This window comes from Cnephaeus nilssonii (assembly GCF_951640355.1).
Source record: "Cnephaeus nilssonii genome assembly, chromosome: 13".
Taxonomy (NCBI): Eukaryota; Metazoa; Chordata; class Mammalia; order Chiroptera; family Vespertilionidae; genus Cnephaeus; species Cnephaeus nilssonii.
The window spans coordinates 52,942,437-52,956,126 of record NC_137084.1 but is presented as its reverse complement, the minus strand read 5'-3'; the positions used below and the strand labels follow the sequence as shown (position 1 = coordinate 52,956,126).

At 38.7% G+C, this 13,690-nt stretch overlaps 1 protein-coding gene across 9 annotated transcripts in view; it reads left to right on the top strand.

The window, feature by feature from the left end:
• Positions 1–13,690, top strand: part of DLG2 (discs large MAGUK scaffold protein 2) — a gene marked incomplete at its 5' end in the record, with an annotated part of 1,931,014 nt that overhangs the window by 743,995 nt on the left and 1,173,329 nt on the right. The window contains one exon of one of the 9 annotated variants that reach the window (XM_079787306.1): positions 688–789. The exons of the other annotated variants lie outside the window; for them this stretch is intronic. Coding sequence (XP_079643432.1) covers positions 688–789 — 102 coding nt within the window. Of the gene's footprint in view, positions 1–687; positions 790–13,690 lie in introns of those variants that run through there. 9 annotated transcript variants of the gene reach the window in all.

Sequence of the window (13,690 nt, the reverse complement as noted above, 5' to 3'; positions counted from 1 at the left end):
AGCCCCAGCGCGCCCACCCCAGGGACTGAGCGCACCCGGGCGGGCTGGGCTAGGCTGGCCCGCGCCACGCTCCCTGCTCCCTCCCTCGCCCGGCCCCTCCCTCCCACCCCACTTGCCCGGCCAGCGCTCCCCACGGTGACTCGGGATTGCTGCAAGCCACTGGCTTTTTACCAAATCGGGAGCTGCAGTATTTTTTTTTTTCTTTTCTTTTTTCCCTTCAGAGAATAATTTCGGCCCCCTTCAGCTCTCATGACAATCTTGTGTGACTGGGGCGAGTAGGCGGGCACATCCTTTTACATGCTAATACTGCCCCACCTCCTTTGAACCCTCCGCTCGGAGCCTGGCTTCCTTTTATTTTTACTTATTATTTATTTATTTAATTATTTAAAATTTTACCTCCCTCCCCCGCGCCCCCCACCCACCCACCCCAAATTCACCATCGTGGGGGAAAACCCGTCTTGGTCTGTCCCTCCCCCCCCACGCATCATTCCCCAGGGAAGGGAGACCCTGAGACGCCTGGTACTTGCCCTCCGCGTGGCTTCTACCCGGGCGGGCGCTGGGATGGCTGTGCCGGGCGCAGGGGGCAGCGATCCGAGTGGCCGCTCGGTCTAGGCTGTGGCTCCACATGCCCGGGGAGCACCGTGTTCGCGTCCCCCAGCGAGCTGCCACTGCCGCAGCCCGAAAGGAATGTCCCCTGTTGTTAAGGACCCTGACTGTTTCACACCAATGATTTGCCACTGCAAAGTTGCTTGCACCAACAACACTTTGTCGTTGATGTTTGGATGCAAGGTAGGACGAGGTTCATGTCTTCTTAATGCATGCTGCCTCCCGTGGGGTGCGGGGGGGGGGGGGTGCGAACAATTCTTCCGTTGTTTGTTTCTGTGTCTGCCTGTCGGGAGAGTGACAGAAGCTAACCAAGACTTGCTCTGCGCTCTCTGGGAGCCGGCTGGGTTTGGGGGCCTGGAGAGTACAGGGATTGTTCTGGCGTCCGATGTTGGGTTGCTAAACTCGGTCGTGACAGGACCCTGGTGTGTGATGTACGGAGGCTCCAGGAGCTGACACGCTTCGGAAAGGGGGCGCCTTAGGTTGCTCTCCGCTTGTGGGGATCTCATTTCGTGTTTCATATTTAGTTAGCGACTGGGCTTCTGGCCGCTCTTCGGGGAGCTCCTGAAGTCATCACAGGTTACCGCCGCCTGGAGCCCTGACCCACGGGACCCCGCGGTCAGCCAGGGTTAGCTTCGGTGGTGCACGTACCGGAGATGAAACTGAACACACCAATTTGCCATTTGGCACTTGAATAGCTGAGGAGCTTATTTTTATCCTAGATAGAGAAAAAAAAAAATAGAGCTAAGCTCATGTTGCCCCCAATTGTGTATTTTTCTCTGAGCTTATACAATCTACTTGAAATCAACACTCGGAAATTGTAACAAGAGGTGGCGCAGTTAGTGAAGTTTCTAGTGAATAACTTGTCCCACCCCAGATTTTTGTAAAGGTGATTGGTGTTCCCAAGGAAATGAGGTTTGAAGGTTTTTGAAGCGGGTTACCTACCATTCATTGCTCCTTGTCTGAAACTTTTGTAGTGAACTCAATAATGCATCTCCTGAAATAGGTGCATGGAACTTGGTACTGGGGCAGTCTTAGCCCAGGGATGGTATGAACTCACGTCCCCTTACTCCTAGGCACACACCTTCATTGCTTTTCAGTGTGAAAAGCTGGTGTAATTGTCTGGCCTGTTTGTATAAAAACATTTTGGCTTCTCTGGTGACTCTCTAAGGAGAGAGAACATTATCTGAAATAACTGAAAATTCACATTCCTAAGGGAATAATCACAGGATTCCCTACTGTACTGAAGCACAGCAGCAGCGACTGGATTGGACAGCTGGCAAGCATGTTAGGCAGTCAAGTTAATGAAACATACACGTTCAACTTCATGGAGAGTGCTCATAGGGGGTGTAGGTTTCATGAGAAAATTTCGAGTCAGGACTGTGAGTCTTACACTGACTATGCCTATAGAATCTTCTCTCTTTTCTGAGCCTCAGGTTTTATTCTGTAAATTGACATGTGTAGATGAGATGATTCTCCTGAGCTCTAACATTCTGCAATGATATCTTTCATAAAGTCATTTAATGGTAAAGTTACTGCCAGAGATTTATGGTTTTTTTACCCAATAAGATAGCTGCACCTTAGAGTCAGTTAAATATATATATTGATTATGCTGAAGAGTAGCTATACTCCTTTGGAAATCCCTGAAAAGGTCTTAGAGTTGTTGAAGGTTTGTGTGCTCACCGCTGTCAGGAAGATGTATGTGAATGAACACCACCGAAAACTAACTTGTTAGCTCCTCTCTGCACTCCCCCCATGAAGCTAGCCACTCACTCTCTTAATTGTATTTACAGCAGCATCTTAGCAATGGCTACTATTTAACATCTATTCCTGTAAACTTACAAGAAGTGCTTTGCAGTGCTAAATGATTATTAATAAAGGTGAGTTATTTGTCAAGGGAAATTAAACACGAGCTAATAATCAAATAAGTTGTTGTTATGGAGAATGTTGTTGAATATGAGCTCAATCCTTAAAACTCATTTTCAAAGAGGTTTCTTTTATACTGTTGTTAAGTTTTCCCCTGCTTTTCAGATCATTGAAGGAAATTGGCATAATTATAAGCTCACTTGCTTTTTAAGGCTGGGTAATTACATTAGTTTAACTTTTTTTACATTCTCTTCCTTTTGGTATTCTGGTTTAACAACATCAGTTTGTGAGATGAACCATGTCAATAGAGTGAAACACCCAAATCATGGGTGTTGGTAGACATTATTCTTTGGAAAATAAATTAGGTCTCTATGAAAATGAAGTAATACTTTTAGAGGGTCTTTTCCATTTCACTTTGCCAAGCATTTGAATAAGATACTTCCTATATAATGGAATTGGTAATTGCATCATAGCTATACTTAATGGTTGGTTTATTATAGACTGGTTGTTATAAGCCTCCCACCTTAGAAACTTAGATATGGAGAGAATACTAGAGCCTTCTCTCTTGTGAAATTCTTCAATACTATCTGACATATGACAACAGAACATAAATTGTATGTCATATAGGCCTGGATTTCAAAACAAGATGTACTAGTTAATATATATATGATTTCTCTAAAGTTTCAGCTTCCTCAGGTAGAATAGCCACCGTAATAACTACTGCATTGTGTATGTCATTGCAAGACATGCAATTTTAAAAAGTATGTATGCATTTATCAAATGGTACTTTCGTATTGCCTCAGTTATTTTCATAGTTCCATTAAGGGGGCTCCTCACTTCTAGGAGGGACCTCTTTGATTGTTGGGATAGTTCTTTGATAACTTGTTAATCTTTGCAATGAGCTTGATCATTATTTTTCTTAGGTTATTTTTCTCTATGCTATGTGTTTATTGAAAATGTAGGAAACATTTGATAAAACATTCCCAACACAAAATGGATTTATGAAAATTAATGAAAACCTGATACTATTGTTCCATTAATCAACAAATAACCATCCATTGAGCAATAAATGCTAGCCACTGGAGATGTGACAATAAACAGCTCTTATCCCCCCTGGTCTCAAAGTCAAAAGAGGTGGAATGTGACTCTATTAATTATAAGATTGATTTAAGAAAAAATATAAAATAAGGATTTTAGTTGAATCTTTGAGCAAAGAAAGTGTAATTTAAATAATTATTTCCAAAAAATCTCATTGAGATATAGCTGTCAATATGGAGCCTCCAAAAAAGTGTGCTTTCCAATAGTATCTAGTAAGTTTGAAACTAAAATTATTAGGACAGATATTTGTCTATCCTGGAAGATATTTAGCATGACAAAGTCTAAAGCCATGTTCATGTGTAGGCCAGACTTTCTCAGTTTCAAAAATAGTTAAACTGTTTGTTCTTATTATTCCAAAACCTAGTAATGGCTTGCAGGGTGTTGAGTAACTTGAGCTTTCAAGGCAGAAACCCAAAATAATTTTATTTTGTCACTTAGCAATTTCCAGTGCCCTCTTCACCCCCTACCCTTGCTGTCATTCAGTTTAGTTAACTGATGATGACTTATGGCTGTAAATGCCAAGTGTCTTTCCATGCTATGCTCTATCTCAGGCACTGTGATGAACATTAGAGATACAAATGTAACTATAACACCATTCCTTTCCTTCAAGAATTATAAGTCTATTGAGGGAGGTAATTCCACTTCATTCCTCTCCTTGATCTTAAAGTCTCATAGGAGAAAAAGATTTTGTTGTTCGAAAAAAAAAAAAAAGTTCCCCATTATATCAGTCCTCTTTTTACCCCAGACCATATGTCATTACCATAAAATGCTGCTTTGGTAATGGACTTTCCATGGAGAAGGGGGATTTCTGAAAAGCTTTCTCATCTTGGTTGTGTTTGTGTCATTATTGGAAAATAGATATTTGCTTTACTTTTGCTTCACTGTTTTCTCCACCTGCAAAATCTCAACTTCTGAATGTAATCCCATGGTCAAGCCTATGTATTGTTTCTCTTTCTTTATCTTGCCTGTAGCTGCATCACAAAGGTCAGCAGTCCCTGTGAGTCCCCTTCCCTTCAGTTTCCTCTTTCCAGCCACCATTTCTGAGGCAAAACAAACAAATAAACAAATAAACACCCCATGGAATATTTGTTATTTCCCCTAATATTCTAAAAGTTTATTTTTAAAATGTAATTTCTCTACAATTATTCTTTTGCTCTTTTTTTTAACTCAAAAGAATATGTTATTGAAATATGGTTCATACTTTAGGGAACTTCTCCCACATCCCTCAATAGCCATTTGTTAATATAATATCTCACTGGAATCAAACCATCAAGTTCCTAGGCCACATTAGTTGCCTTTAATATCCTGTTTGGTGGATTAGGGTAGGAAAAAGTTGTTGAAAATATTGTAGAGTCCTGGAACCTTTTTCCCCACTAAGGGAATGTTTAGACATTGCATGAACTGCCTCACACTCAAAGAGAAGGATCATCTGGTAGAAAGCAACTTCCCTGTTGTCTCTATGGTGACTCTCCCTAAAGAAAGAAGAGTGAGCATAAGAAAGCAATGAAAATGGGAGAAAACAGAAAAAAGGAGGATGAGTTGTAAAGGTGAAAGGGAAGGGAAAACATAATTTAGCTTGATTAAACATCTATAAAAGCTACAAACTATTCTAGGTGCTTTACAAGTGTTACTTCTTTCAACCTCCATAGTTATCAGGCAGAGAAAGGAGGGGGCAAAGGGGAAGGAAGGATAATAGAAAGATGATGGGATATCAGAAAAGAGGAGGAAGAGCAAAGGGAAATGGACTGTGGAATACCAACTTCCAGAGGTGCTATTATAATCCCCCAGCATCAAAGTGCTGGTCAGAACCTCTCTGGTGGACAGCTCCCTGAAACCCTCTGGCATTCTCAAACTTCTCCCAGGACTCCTTTTCTTGCCCAGAAAGTCTCCCTGGTGAAGTGGTTTTGTTTGCTTATGTGTTTATTTATACATAACCAACTTTTTTATAAAAGAGTGGTGGTCACAGAGGATTCATTAAGCGATATATCACTATGTATGTTTTTGTCATTGGTAGGACAGCTGTTCTCTAAAGGAATATTTTGAATATTGCCAATGTTTGACTATTTTGCTGTGTTCTTTGTTTTTATCTAAAGTAACACATGTTCATTGAAATAAAATTTTAAAATATAAATCAGAAATAGAACAAATTTCAGAAAATATTATCGTCCTAAAAGACTGGAGATTAAAACTGTTAATATTTTAGTATATATTACTCTGGTACTATTTTGTTATTGATGATGTTCATATAATGTATTTTTAATGTAGTTGCAGTCACATTAAGTTTACTTTAAATGTTTTAAGATTATATTAAGATTTATATATATATATATATATATATATATATATATCCATATATTTTTATTGATTTCAGAGAGGAAGGGAGATGGAGAGAAAGAGGAAGGGGGGAGAGGGAGAGGAAGAGGGAGAGAGAGAGATAGAAACATCAATTATGAAAGAGTCATTGATTGAGATGCCCTCTGCATGTGCACTGATCAGGAATCAAACTGTGAGCTCCTAGTTCATAAATCACTTAGCCACACCACCCGGGCTTGTGTATATATTTTAATAGCTGTGTCACAGATAAACATTCTTATTTTTGGATATATTGTTTTTTTCATCCAAATTTTGTACTATTAAAAGTCAAATAAAATATATAACTTGGGGAATAGGTATTTTTGGGTTTGGCATTATTTCCTTTAGATAGTCTAGAACAAGTAGAATTACTAAGGCATATCTTTTAAATGTTTTAAGACTCTTGATTATGGGTATTGCTACATTTATTTTAATGATGCCAGTATAGATTTGCACTATCACAAGTTACTTCAGATATAATAATATTCTCCAGCTTTAAATAGTTTTCCTCTATTTTATGGATTTATGAATAACAGGTAATTTATTTGTTTTCCTGTGATAAGGTTAAAACTCAGACTTTAAGTTAATATCAATTTTATGACTATATTGGTGTATGTAAGTTTAAAAATACCTCATATTTTAAAAATCTAGTTGTTCATGTTCAACATGGGTACCTTAAGTTAACAGTTATTTATAGTCAAAGTCCTTGTCCCAACACATACACACTAACCTGCTACCATGTTCTACATGCTTTACAAATGTCAAGTCACTTAATCATCACAATAACCTTTAGAGTTGGGTATAATATTTATCTCCATGTTAGAGATGGGGCAATTGAGGCATATAGAGTTTAAGTAACCAGTCTATAGTCACATTGCTTTTAAGTAGCAGAGCCTAATTAGAGCCCAAGCAATTTATGTCTGGAGCCTACATTCATTTCCAGAATTAACTATAGGGCTCTTTCAAATAGCAACTTCCTATAAGTGCCTTTAAGTTAGGAGTCTATTTGTAAAAATATAATTTTTACACACCTTTCTGGGAATAAATCTGAATTTGAATGTAAGGCACACCTATCAGAGGACTAAGTCTTGTAAAGCTGGTTTTTTTTTCCTTTGATACATCCTTTCCTAAGTATTCATTTTGATACACCCTTTCGTAAGTATTCATTTTCTTGTAGAGGAGGTGACTTTCTCAAGAGCACACAGAAAATCACAGGGTCATAGCTAGAACCAGGTCTCCTAATTTCTAACTCAGTGTAATTTTTCTATGTCATGATATCTAACTATGGAGCAGAAGTTGAAAATCAAGGTGAGAGAAGAGAAACTGACAAGATTTATCTGCAAAAAGCAGGAAAAATAACACCTTGCTTACAGGACTGTTGTAAGAACTAAGTGATGTAACACTTATGAAAACATTTAGCACAATGCCTGGAATGTGGTAAATAACCAGTACATACTTTTGCCTTCCACTTAGTTAAAGCCACTTTGCAAGATGGTGAAAAGTCAGAGATTGTTGATAGTCAACTGGACACTTTCCCTCAGTCAGTACATGGAAATTTATGTACTTTAACCTATCAACACATTTTTAAAATGTGTTTATGCAACAAAAGGCAAAATCTAAAAGATTATGTAATTCACACCAAAAGAAATCCTAGATTAAATCTGACCCAGAAAGAGAAAATGAAAAATGAGCTAATGAGTGAAACAGGTGCTAAGTGTCCCAAAGAAGCAGGTTGCATAGGCCTTGTGTCCCATTTGAAAAAAGTGTTCTTGCCAGTTTAAGGTCCTTTTCAAATTTAATATTTAATAGTAAAACAATTAAGGTGGGGAACCTAACTGTCAAAAGATAGGGAGGGTTAAATGTTGTACAGTCACTAAAATATGTTCACCAAAGGGAATGTTGGGTCATAGAATCTAGGATTTTGAAAAACCTCAGACTTATTTTATATTTTTCATGAAGCCTGTTGCCAGGTACTCATGAATATCCACGTGACGTTCCAAAGTTCATATGGTAAAATTATCTCAAGTCCCTTCTGAATAAAATTACTTAATCATCACAATAACCTTCAGAGTTGGATGCCTATGACATCTAATACTTAATGTTTAAATCTTAATTCTAATATTAATTCTAATGTGTTACTTATTCTATTTGTCCATCTAAAAGGTGAGCTCCTTAGGGTCAGGGGCAATATCATATTCATTTCATATAGTGCCTAAAAGATCTAGTAAACAGACATATGTCTGTCCCATACAAGGCAATCAATACATATTTGTTGAATGAATGAGTGAATTATATAGGTGTTTGTCAATGTTTACTGAGTGAATTAGTGAAAAAATAAAATAGTGTGTATTTTGTTACAGTTTATGTGTCATTTTCTTTTAGCAGATTGCCTCAAAACTTCTTGTGCTATCAAACTTCCTAGAGCTGAAACAGACTATACACTATTCAATGTGTTATCCTAGTGTGACAGTTAATTTTATGTATGAACTTGATTGGTTCATGGGGTGCCCAGGCATTTGGCTAAATGTTATTTTGGGTGTGCCATGAGGGTGCTTCTGGGTGAGCCTAACATTTGAATCTCTGGACTTAGTGAAGCAGATTGCTCTCCTTAAAGTGGGTGGGCCTCACCTAATCAGTTAAAGACCTGAATAGAACAAAAAATCTGAGTAAGGAAGACTCCTTCTGCCTGACTACTTTGACTTGGAATATCAGTCTTTTCTGGTTTTAAGTCTTAAACTCAAACATCAACTCTTCTTGGGTCTTGGGCTGGCTGGTCTTCAGAATGGAATTTATATCATCAGCTCTCCTGGTTCTCAGGCCTTCAAACTTATACTAAAACTACACTGGGGTCCTCTTAGGTCTCAGCTTGATAGCTACAGAGTTTTGGACTTCTCAGCCTCCATAATTACATAAGCTAAAGTCTTATAATAAATCTCTGTTTCCCTCTGAAAAATCTAGACTAATACATTTGGTACCTACTAGGGTGAGTTGTCTAGACATATTATCACTAGTAAATTATTTTTGTCTAGTAAGTTATAGAGGAACTAATAGATTATAAATTCAATTGAATCTTCATGTCATGGGTATCTTGGTGAATGGGATCTTGTAGCTTGTTTTCTCTAAGAGGTCATGAATTTATTTAATTATAAATCACAGATTATAACTCCATATATAGCACAATATTAATCATTCAATGCTATTTTCATGACTTTTCCATTTATATTTATATATATGAATGTTCTTGTCAGCCTTATGAACACATTGTATATTGCAGTGATGATTAACTATTCAATAATAATTTTTCCTATAAAAAAGTAAGTGATTGGGTCAAATGGAATTAAGAACATGGCCATAAATTATGGCTTCTGGAAACCTCATAAATAATGTAGTATTTTTAAACATTGTGTGTGTGTGTTTGGAATTTATAATATAAAATATATTATTTGTGATGGTATTTTGTTGCATTATCTTTATTAAAGTTTTGTCCAAGTTTCTGAGGTATTTGTAAATCATTTTATTTGAGGAGTTAGCACACTAAAAGCAGTATTAATCTGCAAAAGGCTGGTCTAATGCATTCTGACTTTCTTAACATCCATATTATAGGTTAAACCACCCAAGGATTAATATCACTACATTATATCTCAAATAATGATAGCATCAAACAATGATTAATGGTATTACTTTAATAAGACCTCAAATAACATGGTGTCTACTACCATGTGAATTGGCTTGTTATCTAACATTAGGAGACTGAATTTTTCCCTGGAGCCATGTCTTCAGTTATCTCCACTGTCTTTGGCAAAAATCTCCATTTGGGGAATGACAGGTATACTAGTGAGTTAATCAATTTCTAGCTCTCTCTTGAGCATATCTATTAGTGTCATAGTGGGCACGCAGCTCATGGTAAGTCAAACATAATAAGACAGAGTCCTTCCCTTGGGATCCTTTCAGTTTGGCTAGTGTGCCAGCACTAAGAAATACACATGGAAAAAAAATAGCAAACAGGGCAGGGCGTGCTAACTCAGTTTTGGCCTCAAGTCTACTGTTGATATCTATGATCCAACACTTCTTTGCTGGTGTTAAAAGGTCATGGCATCAGAAATTAGTGGTATGACATTGAAGGTATACCTTCTTCTGGATGGAAGAACGGAAGGGAGAAAGGAGGAGGTGGAACAGGAGAGAGTGTTAGACTACACCTTATCATACCATCTGGATGAAGCAGAAAGTTACCCTTGGTGAGTCATATGCTGAATGCACTCTTGAGCAGGCAAACCTAGAAGTAGGAAGCAGGTCTTGAGGGCAGAAGTTGGTATTTAAAGGTATCTTGTGACTGGACCATCTCTCTGGGATGTTGGGGAAGCTCTCTCACCTTTCTGAGCTTCAATTTCTTCATCCGTACAACAGAGATAATATAGATTTAGTGGGCTTGTTATACTAACCAAATCTATACTAATAAAAGGGTAATATGCTAATTAGACCGGGAGACCTTCTGGACATCCTTCTGGACAAAGCCATGGTAGCGGGGCCAAGGCAGAGGCAGTTAGGGGCAATCAGGCCAGGAGGGGAGGGCAGTTGGGGGTGATCAGGCCAGCGGTGGGAGCAGTTGGGGGCAAAAAAGGCGGCAGGGGGGCAGTTGAGGGCGAGCAGGCTGGTAGGCAGAGTGGTTAGGGGTGATCAGGCAGGCAGGTAGGTTAGCAGTTAGGAGCCAGCAGTCCCAGATTGTGAGAGGGATATCTGACTGCCGGATTGGGCCTAAACCGGCAGTCGGACATCCCCTGAGGGGTCCCAGATTGGAGAAGGTGCAGACCAGGCTGAGGAACATTCCCCCCCTCCCAGCCCCCTGTGCACAAATTTCGTGCACTGGGCCACTAGTAAGAAAATAATGTCATACTGTGTGGCATATAGTAGCTGTTAAAAAGATCTTAGTAGTAGTTTTCTTTCTCTCACTCAGATACAGTCTCTTCCCATTTCACTTTTGTGTATGTTAGCATGGAATGAAATAGCCTAGAAAAAGGCTTTTTTAAATTTAAACCTAAGGTTCAGGAGTGGGGGAAACAGTTTACTGTGGGAACCAGATTAGATATTAGCTATATTCAACACCCCTTTATTGAGTATTCAGTGTGCCATCATTTTGCTAGGGAGATCTTATTTTTAAACCCTAGCATATTATTACTATATCCGATTTTCTCCCCTTTGAAGTAATGCTGGCGTAAGTTTCCCACCAAGATTTTATCTCAGAAAGTCTGTGAGAGAATGCTCCCAACCCCCAAAGCACCTCCAGTGAGCACGAATTCAGTCATGTGAGCTGTTAGAGCTGTTACAGGAGCCATTGCTTCCTGGAGGTATTAAGTAGATAACCTTTTCCTAACATCTGCTGCCTGAGAAAAGTTTGTTTTACATATCAGTAAAAAAATAATTTAATAAAGCACATAGCTTTTTTATTTCAAAGGCCAAATGACCACCAGAAAGACATGCTCCTTGGGATTCTGCAGCCTGCCTAATTCCCAAGTAAACCTTTCTTGAGCTCTGTAAAATGAAAATATTTTCTCTCTGTGCTTGAGCCTTGCTAGAGCTATTTGCCAGCAAATTGCTATGGTTGATCTCTCAACCCAGAGGGAAGAAAAAGGTTTTATAATGAAAATGCTGACAGGTTCTTATCTATGGCAGTATTAGTAGGGATGCTATGATCTCATTTATTGTCGAAACCGGATGCCTGTTTTGTCTGAAGGGAGATCAGGCATCCTCCAGAGCTCTGGGGTGTTGAATTTTATCTTAAAAAGTTTGCAAAGAAAAAAAAAATAACTGTAGGGAAATAGGAAACCGGGCTGTGCAAACTGCACCTTTGTTATGGTGAAGTAGACATGGAATTTCAATGAGGTTCTCAGGTGAAGGTGGTCAGAGGGTTTAAGAGGCTTTGATGGGGGCTGTGCATTTGCTTGCTGAATACAGGGCTCACCTCTTTGTAGAGGTTTTATCTGACTACTTAGGAAAAAACCTTTAATATTGCTCTTACTCATATTTAAAAGTAGTGGGCATCATTATTCTATGGATGGCATTTTGAAATGAGTTATCTTTTGTCCCTCAACACAATAGCTCTATGAAGTAGATTTTTTATAGGTGAGGACAACTGAAGCACGTTGAGTTTAAAATTCTCTTTGCTAGAGATGTTCAAGTGTCAGGCTCTTTTTCCATGATACTGGGTGATCAAATAACAAGTTGGGATTTGACTGGACATTTTAAAAAGTCCCTTTCATATTCCTATTTCCTAAATGACATTATACCTTCCCAAAGTCACAAAGTATGTAGTGATGGTTACTGGGGGCTAAGCGCAGGTTTCTGGGAAAGTCTCTGCTTTCCTTGTTTGTCCTTCCCTAAGCAGTTCCTAGAGACTGACCATGCTTCCAAAGCGATCAATCCAGGTATTTCCAGGATCCTGCCAAGAATGGAGGGCAGTAATGTGATCAAAATGAGTATGTGTTATCCATATTGAATCTTGAAGGGCTGAAGGTGCACAGTGTGGGAGCACAGCAAAGGTGGACCAAATCAAGTAAAATTGCAGCTGTCCAAGGAGCATAAACATTTCAGATGGTAAGGGCAGAGTTGAGTTGAATGACTGAGTTATTGGTTGGTCCCCTTCTTTCCTATCATTTCTAACCTCTAATAAGAAGGCCTTGACCTGGAACTGTGATGTTTTCTGTGTCCCTGGTAGCAGTGAGCATATGTAGTTAGGCCAGATGAAGGCACTGTCTGTTGGCTCTCTCTTTGATTCTTTTAAGTCCCACTGTGGGAGTTCAGGACATGGATTTAACTTCCTTAATTCCAGTCAAATCAGTTTCATGCACAGTTCCATGATCAGTTATTTATACTTTTAGTGTTCAGCCAAGAAACTCCGTAAGAATTTTTATGTGCCAAAGCCCTGCTCCTTCTGTCATGAGGATTTGTGGACCCAAATATACATTTGAAAAATGGAAATCTTCCTCTTTGTGTAAAGATGGTCTAGATCAGTGGTCGGCAAACCACGGCTCACGAGCTACATGTGGTTCTTTGGCCCCTTGAGTGTGGCTCTTCCACAAAATTCCATGGCCTGGGCGAGTCTATTTTGAAGAAGTGGCGTTAGAAGAAGTTTAAATTTAAAAAATTTGGCTCTCAAAAGAAATTTCAATCATTGTACTGTTGATATTTGGCTCTGTTGACTAATGAGTTTGCCGACCACTGGTCTAGATGGTAGGATTTCTGAGTTCTAGGGAAGCAGAGAACAATTACTGTAAAGTTGATTTGAGATGAGCCAGCTTTCTAGTAACAAAATCAAAATCTAGGTGTTTGCTTTCATAATAATATTTTGAGGCCTAGCAAATTTTTTATGTTGCCAGACTACATACATACATATTTTCTGTTCTATTCATATGGATTCAGGAAGGTAATTTCTAAATTTTCTAACCAGAAAGGGCAACTCAAAATGTATTATTTTTCTCTAGCACAGCTAGGTATTTTGCAATCTCAACTGAGCATTTGGCATTGGCATATGTCTGTCTTCTCTATATAGATATTTAGAGAGGAGATCTATCTGGCAAAACCTAGACTTCTTTTGTGGTTAATTTGCCCTCTTTACATTTGATTGAGGATGTTTTCTTTCACTTGATTTCCTCCTGAAACAGTTTAGGAAAAATGTGCAGCAATTTCAACTTGAAGTTGAATTTAAACTCAATTATTCGCATATTAAGAGATAATGAATAAACTTATGTAGATTTACAAAGATTCAGCATTAAAAAAC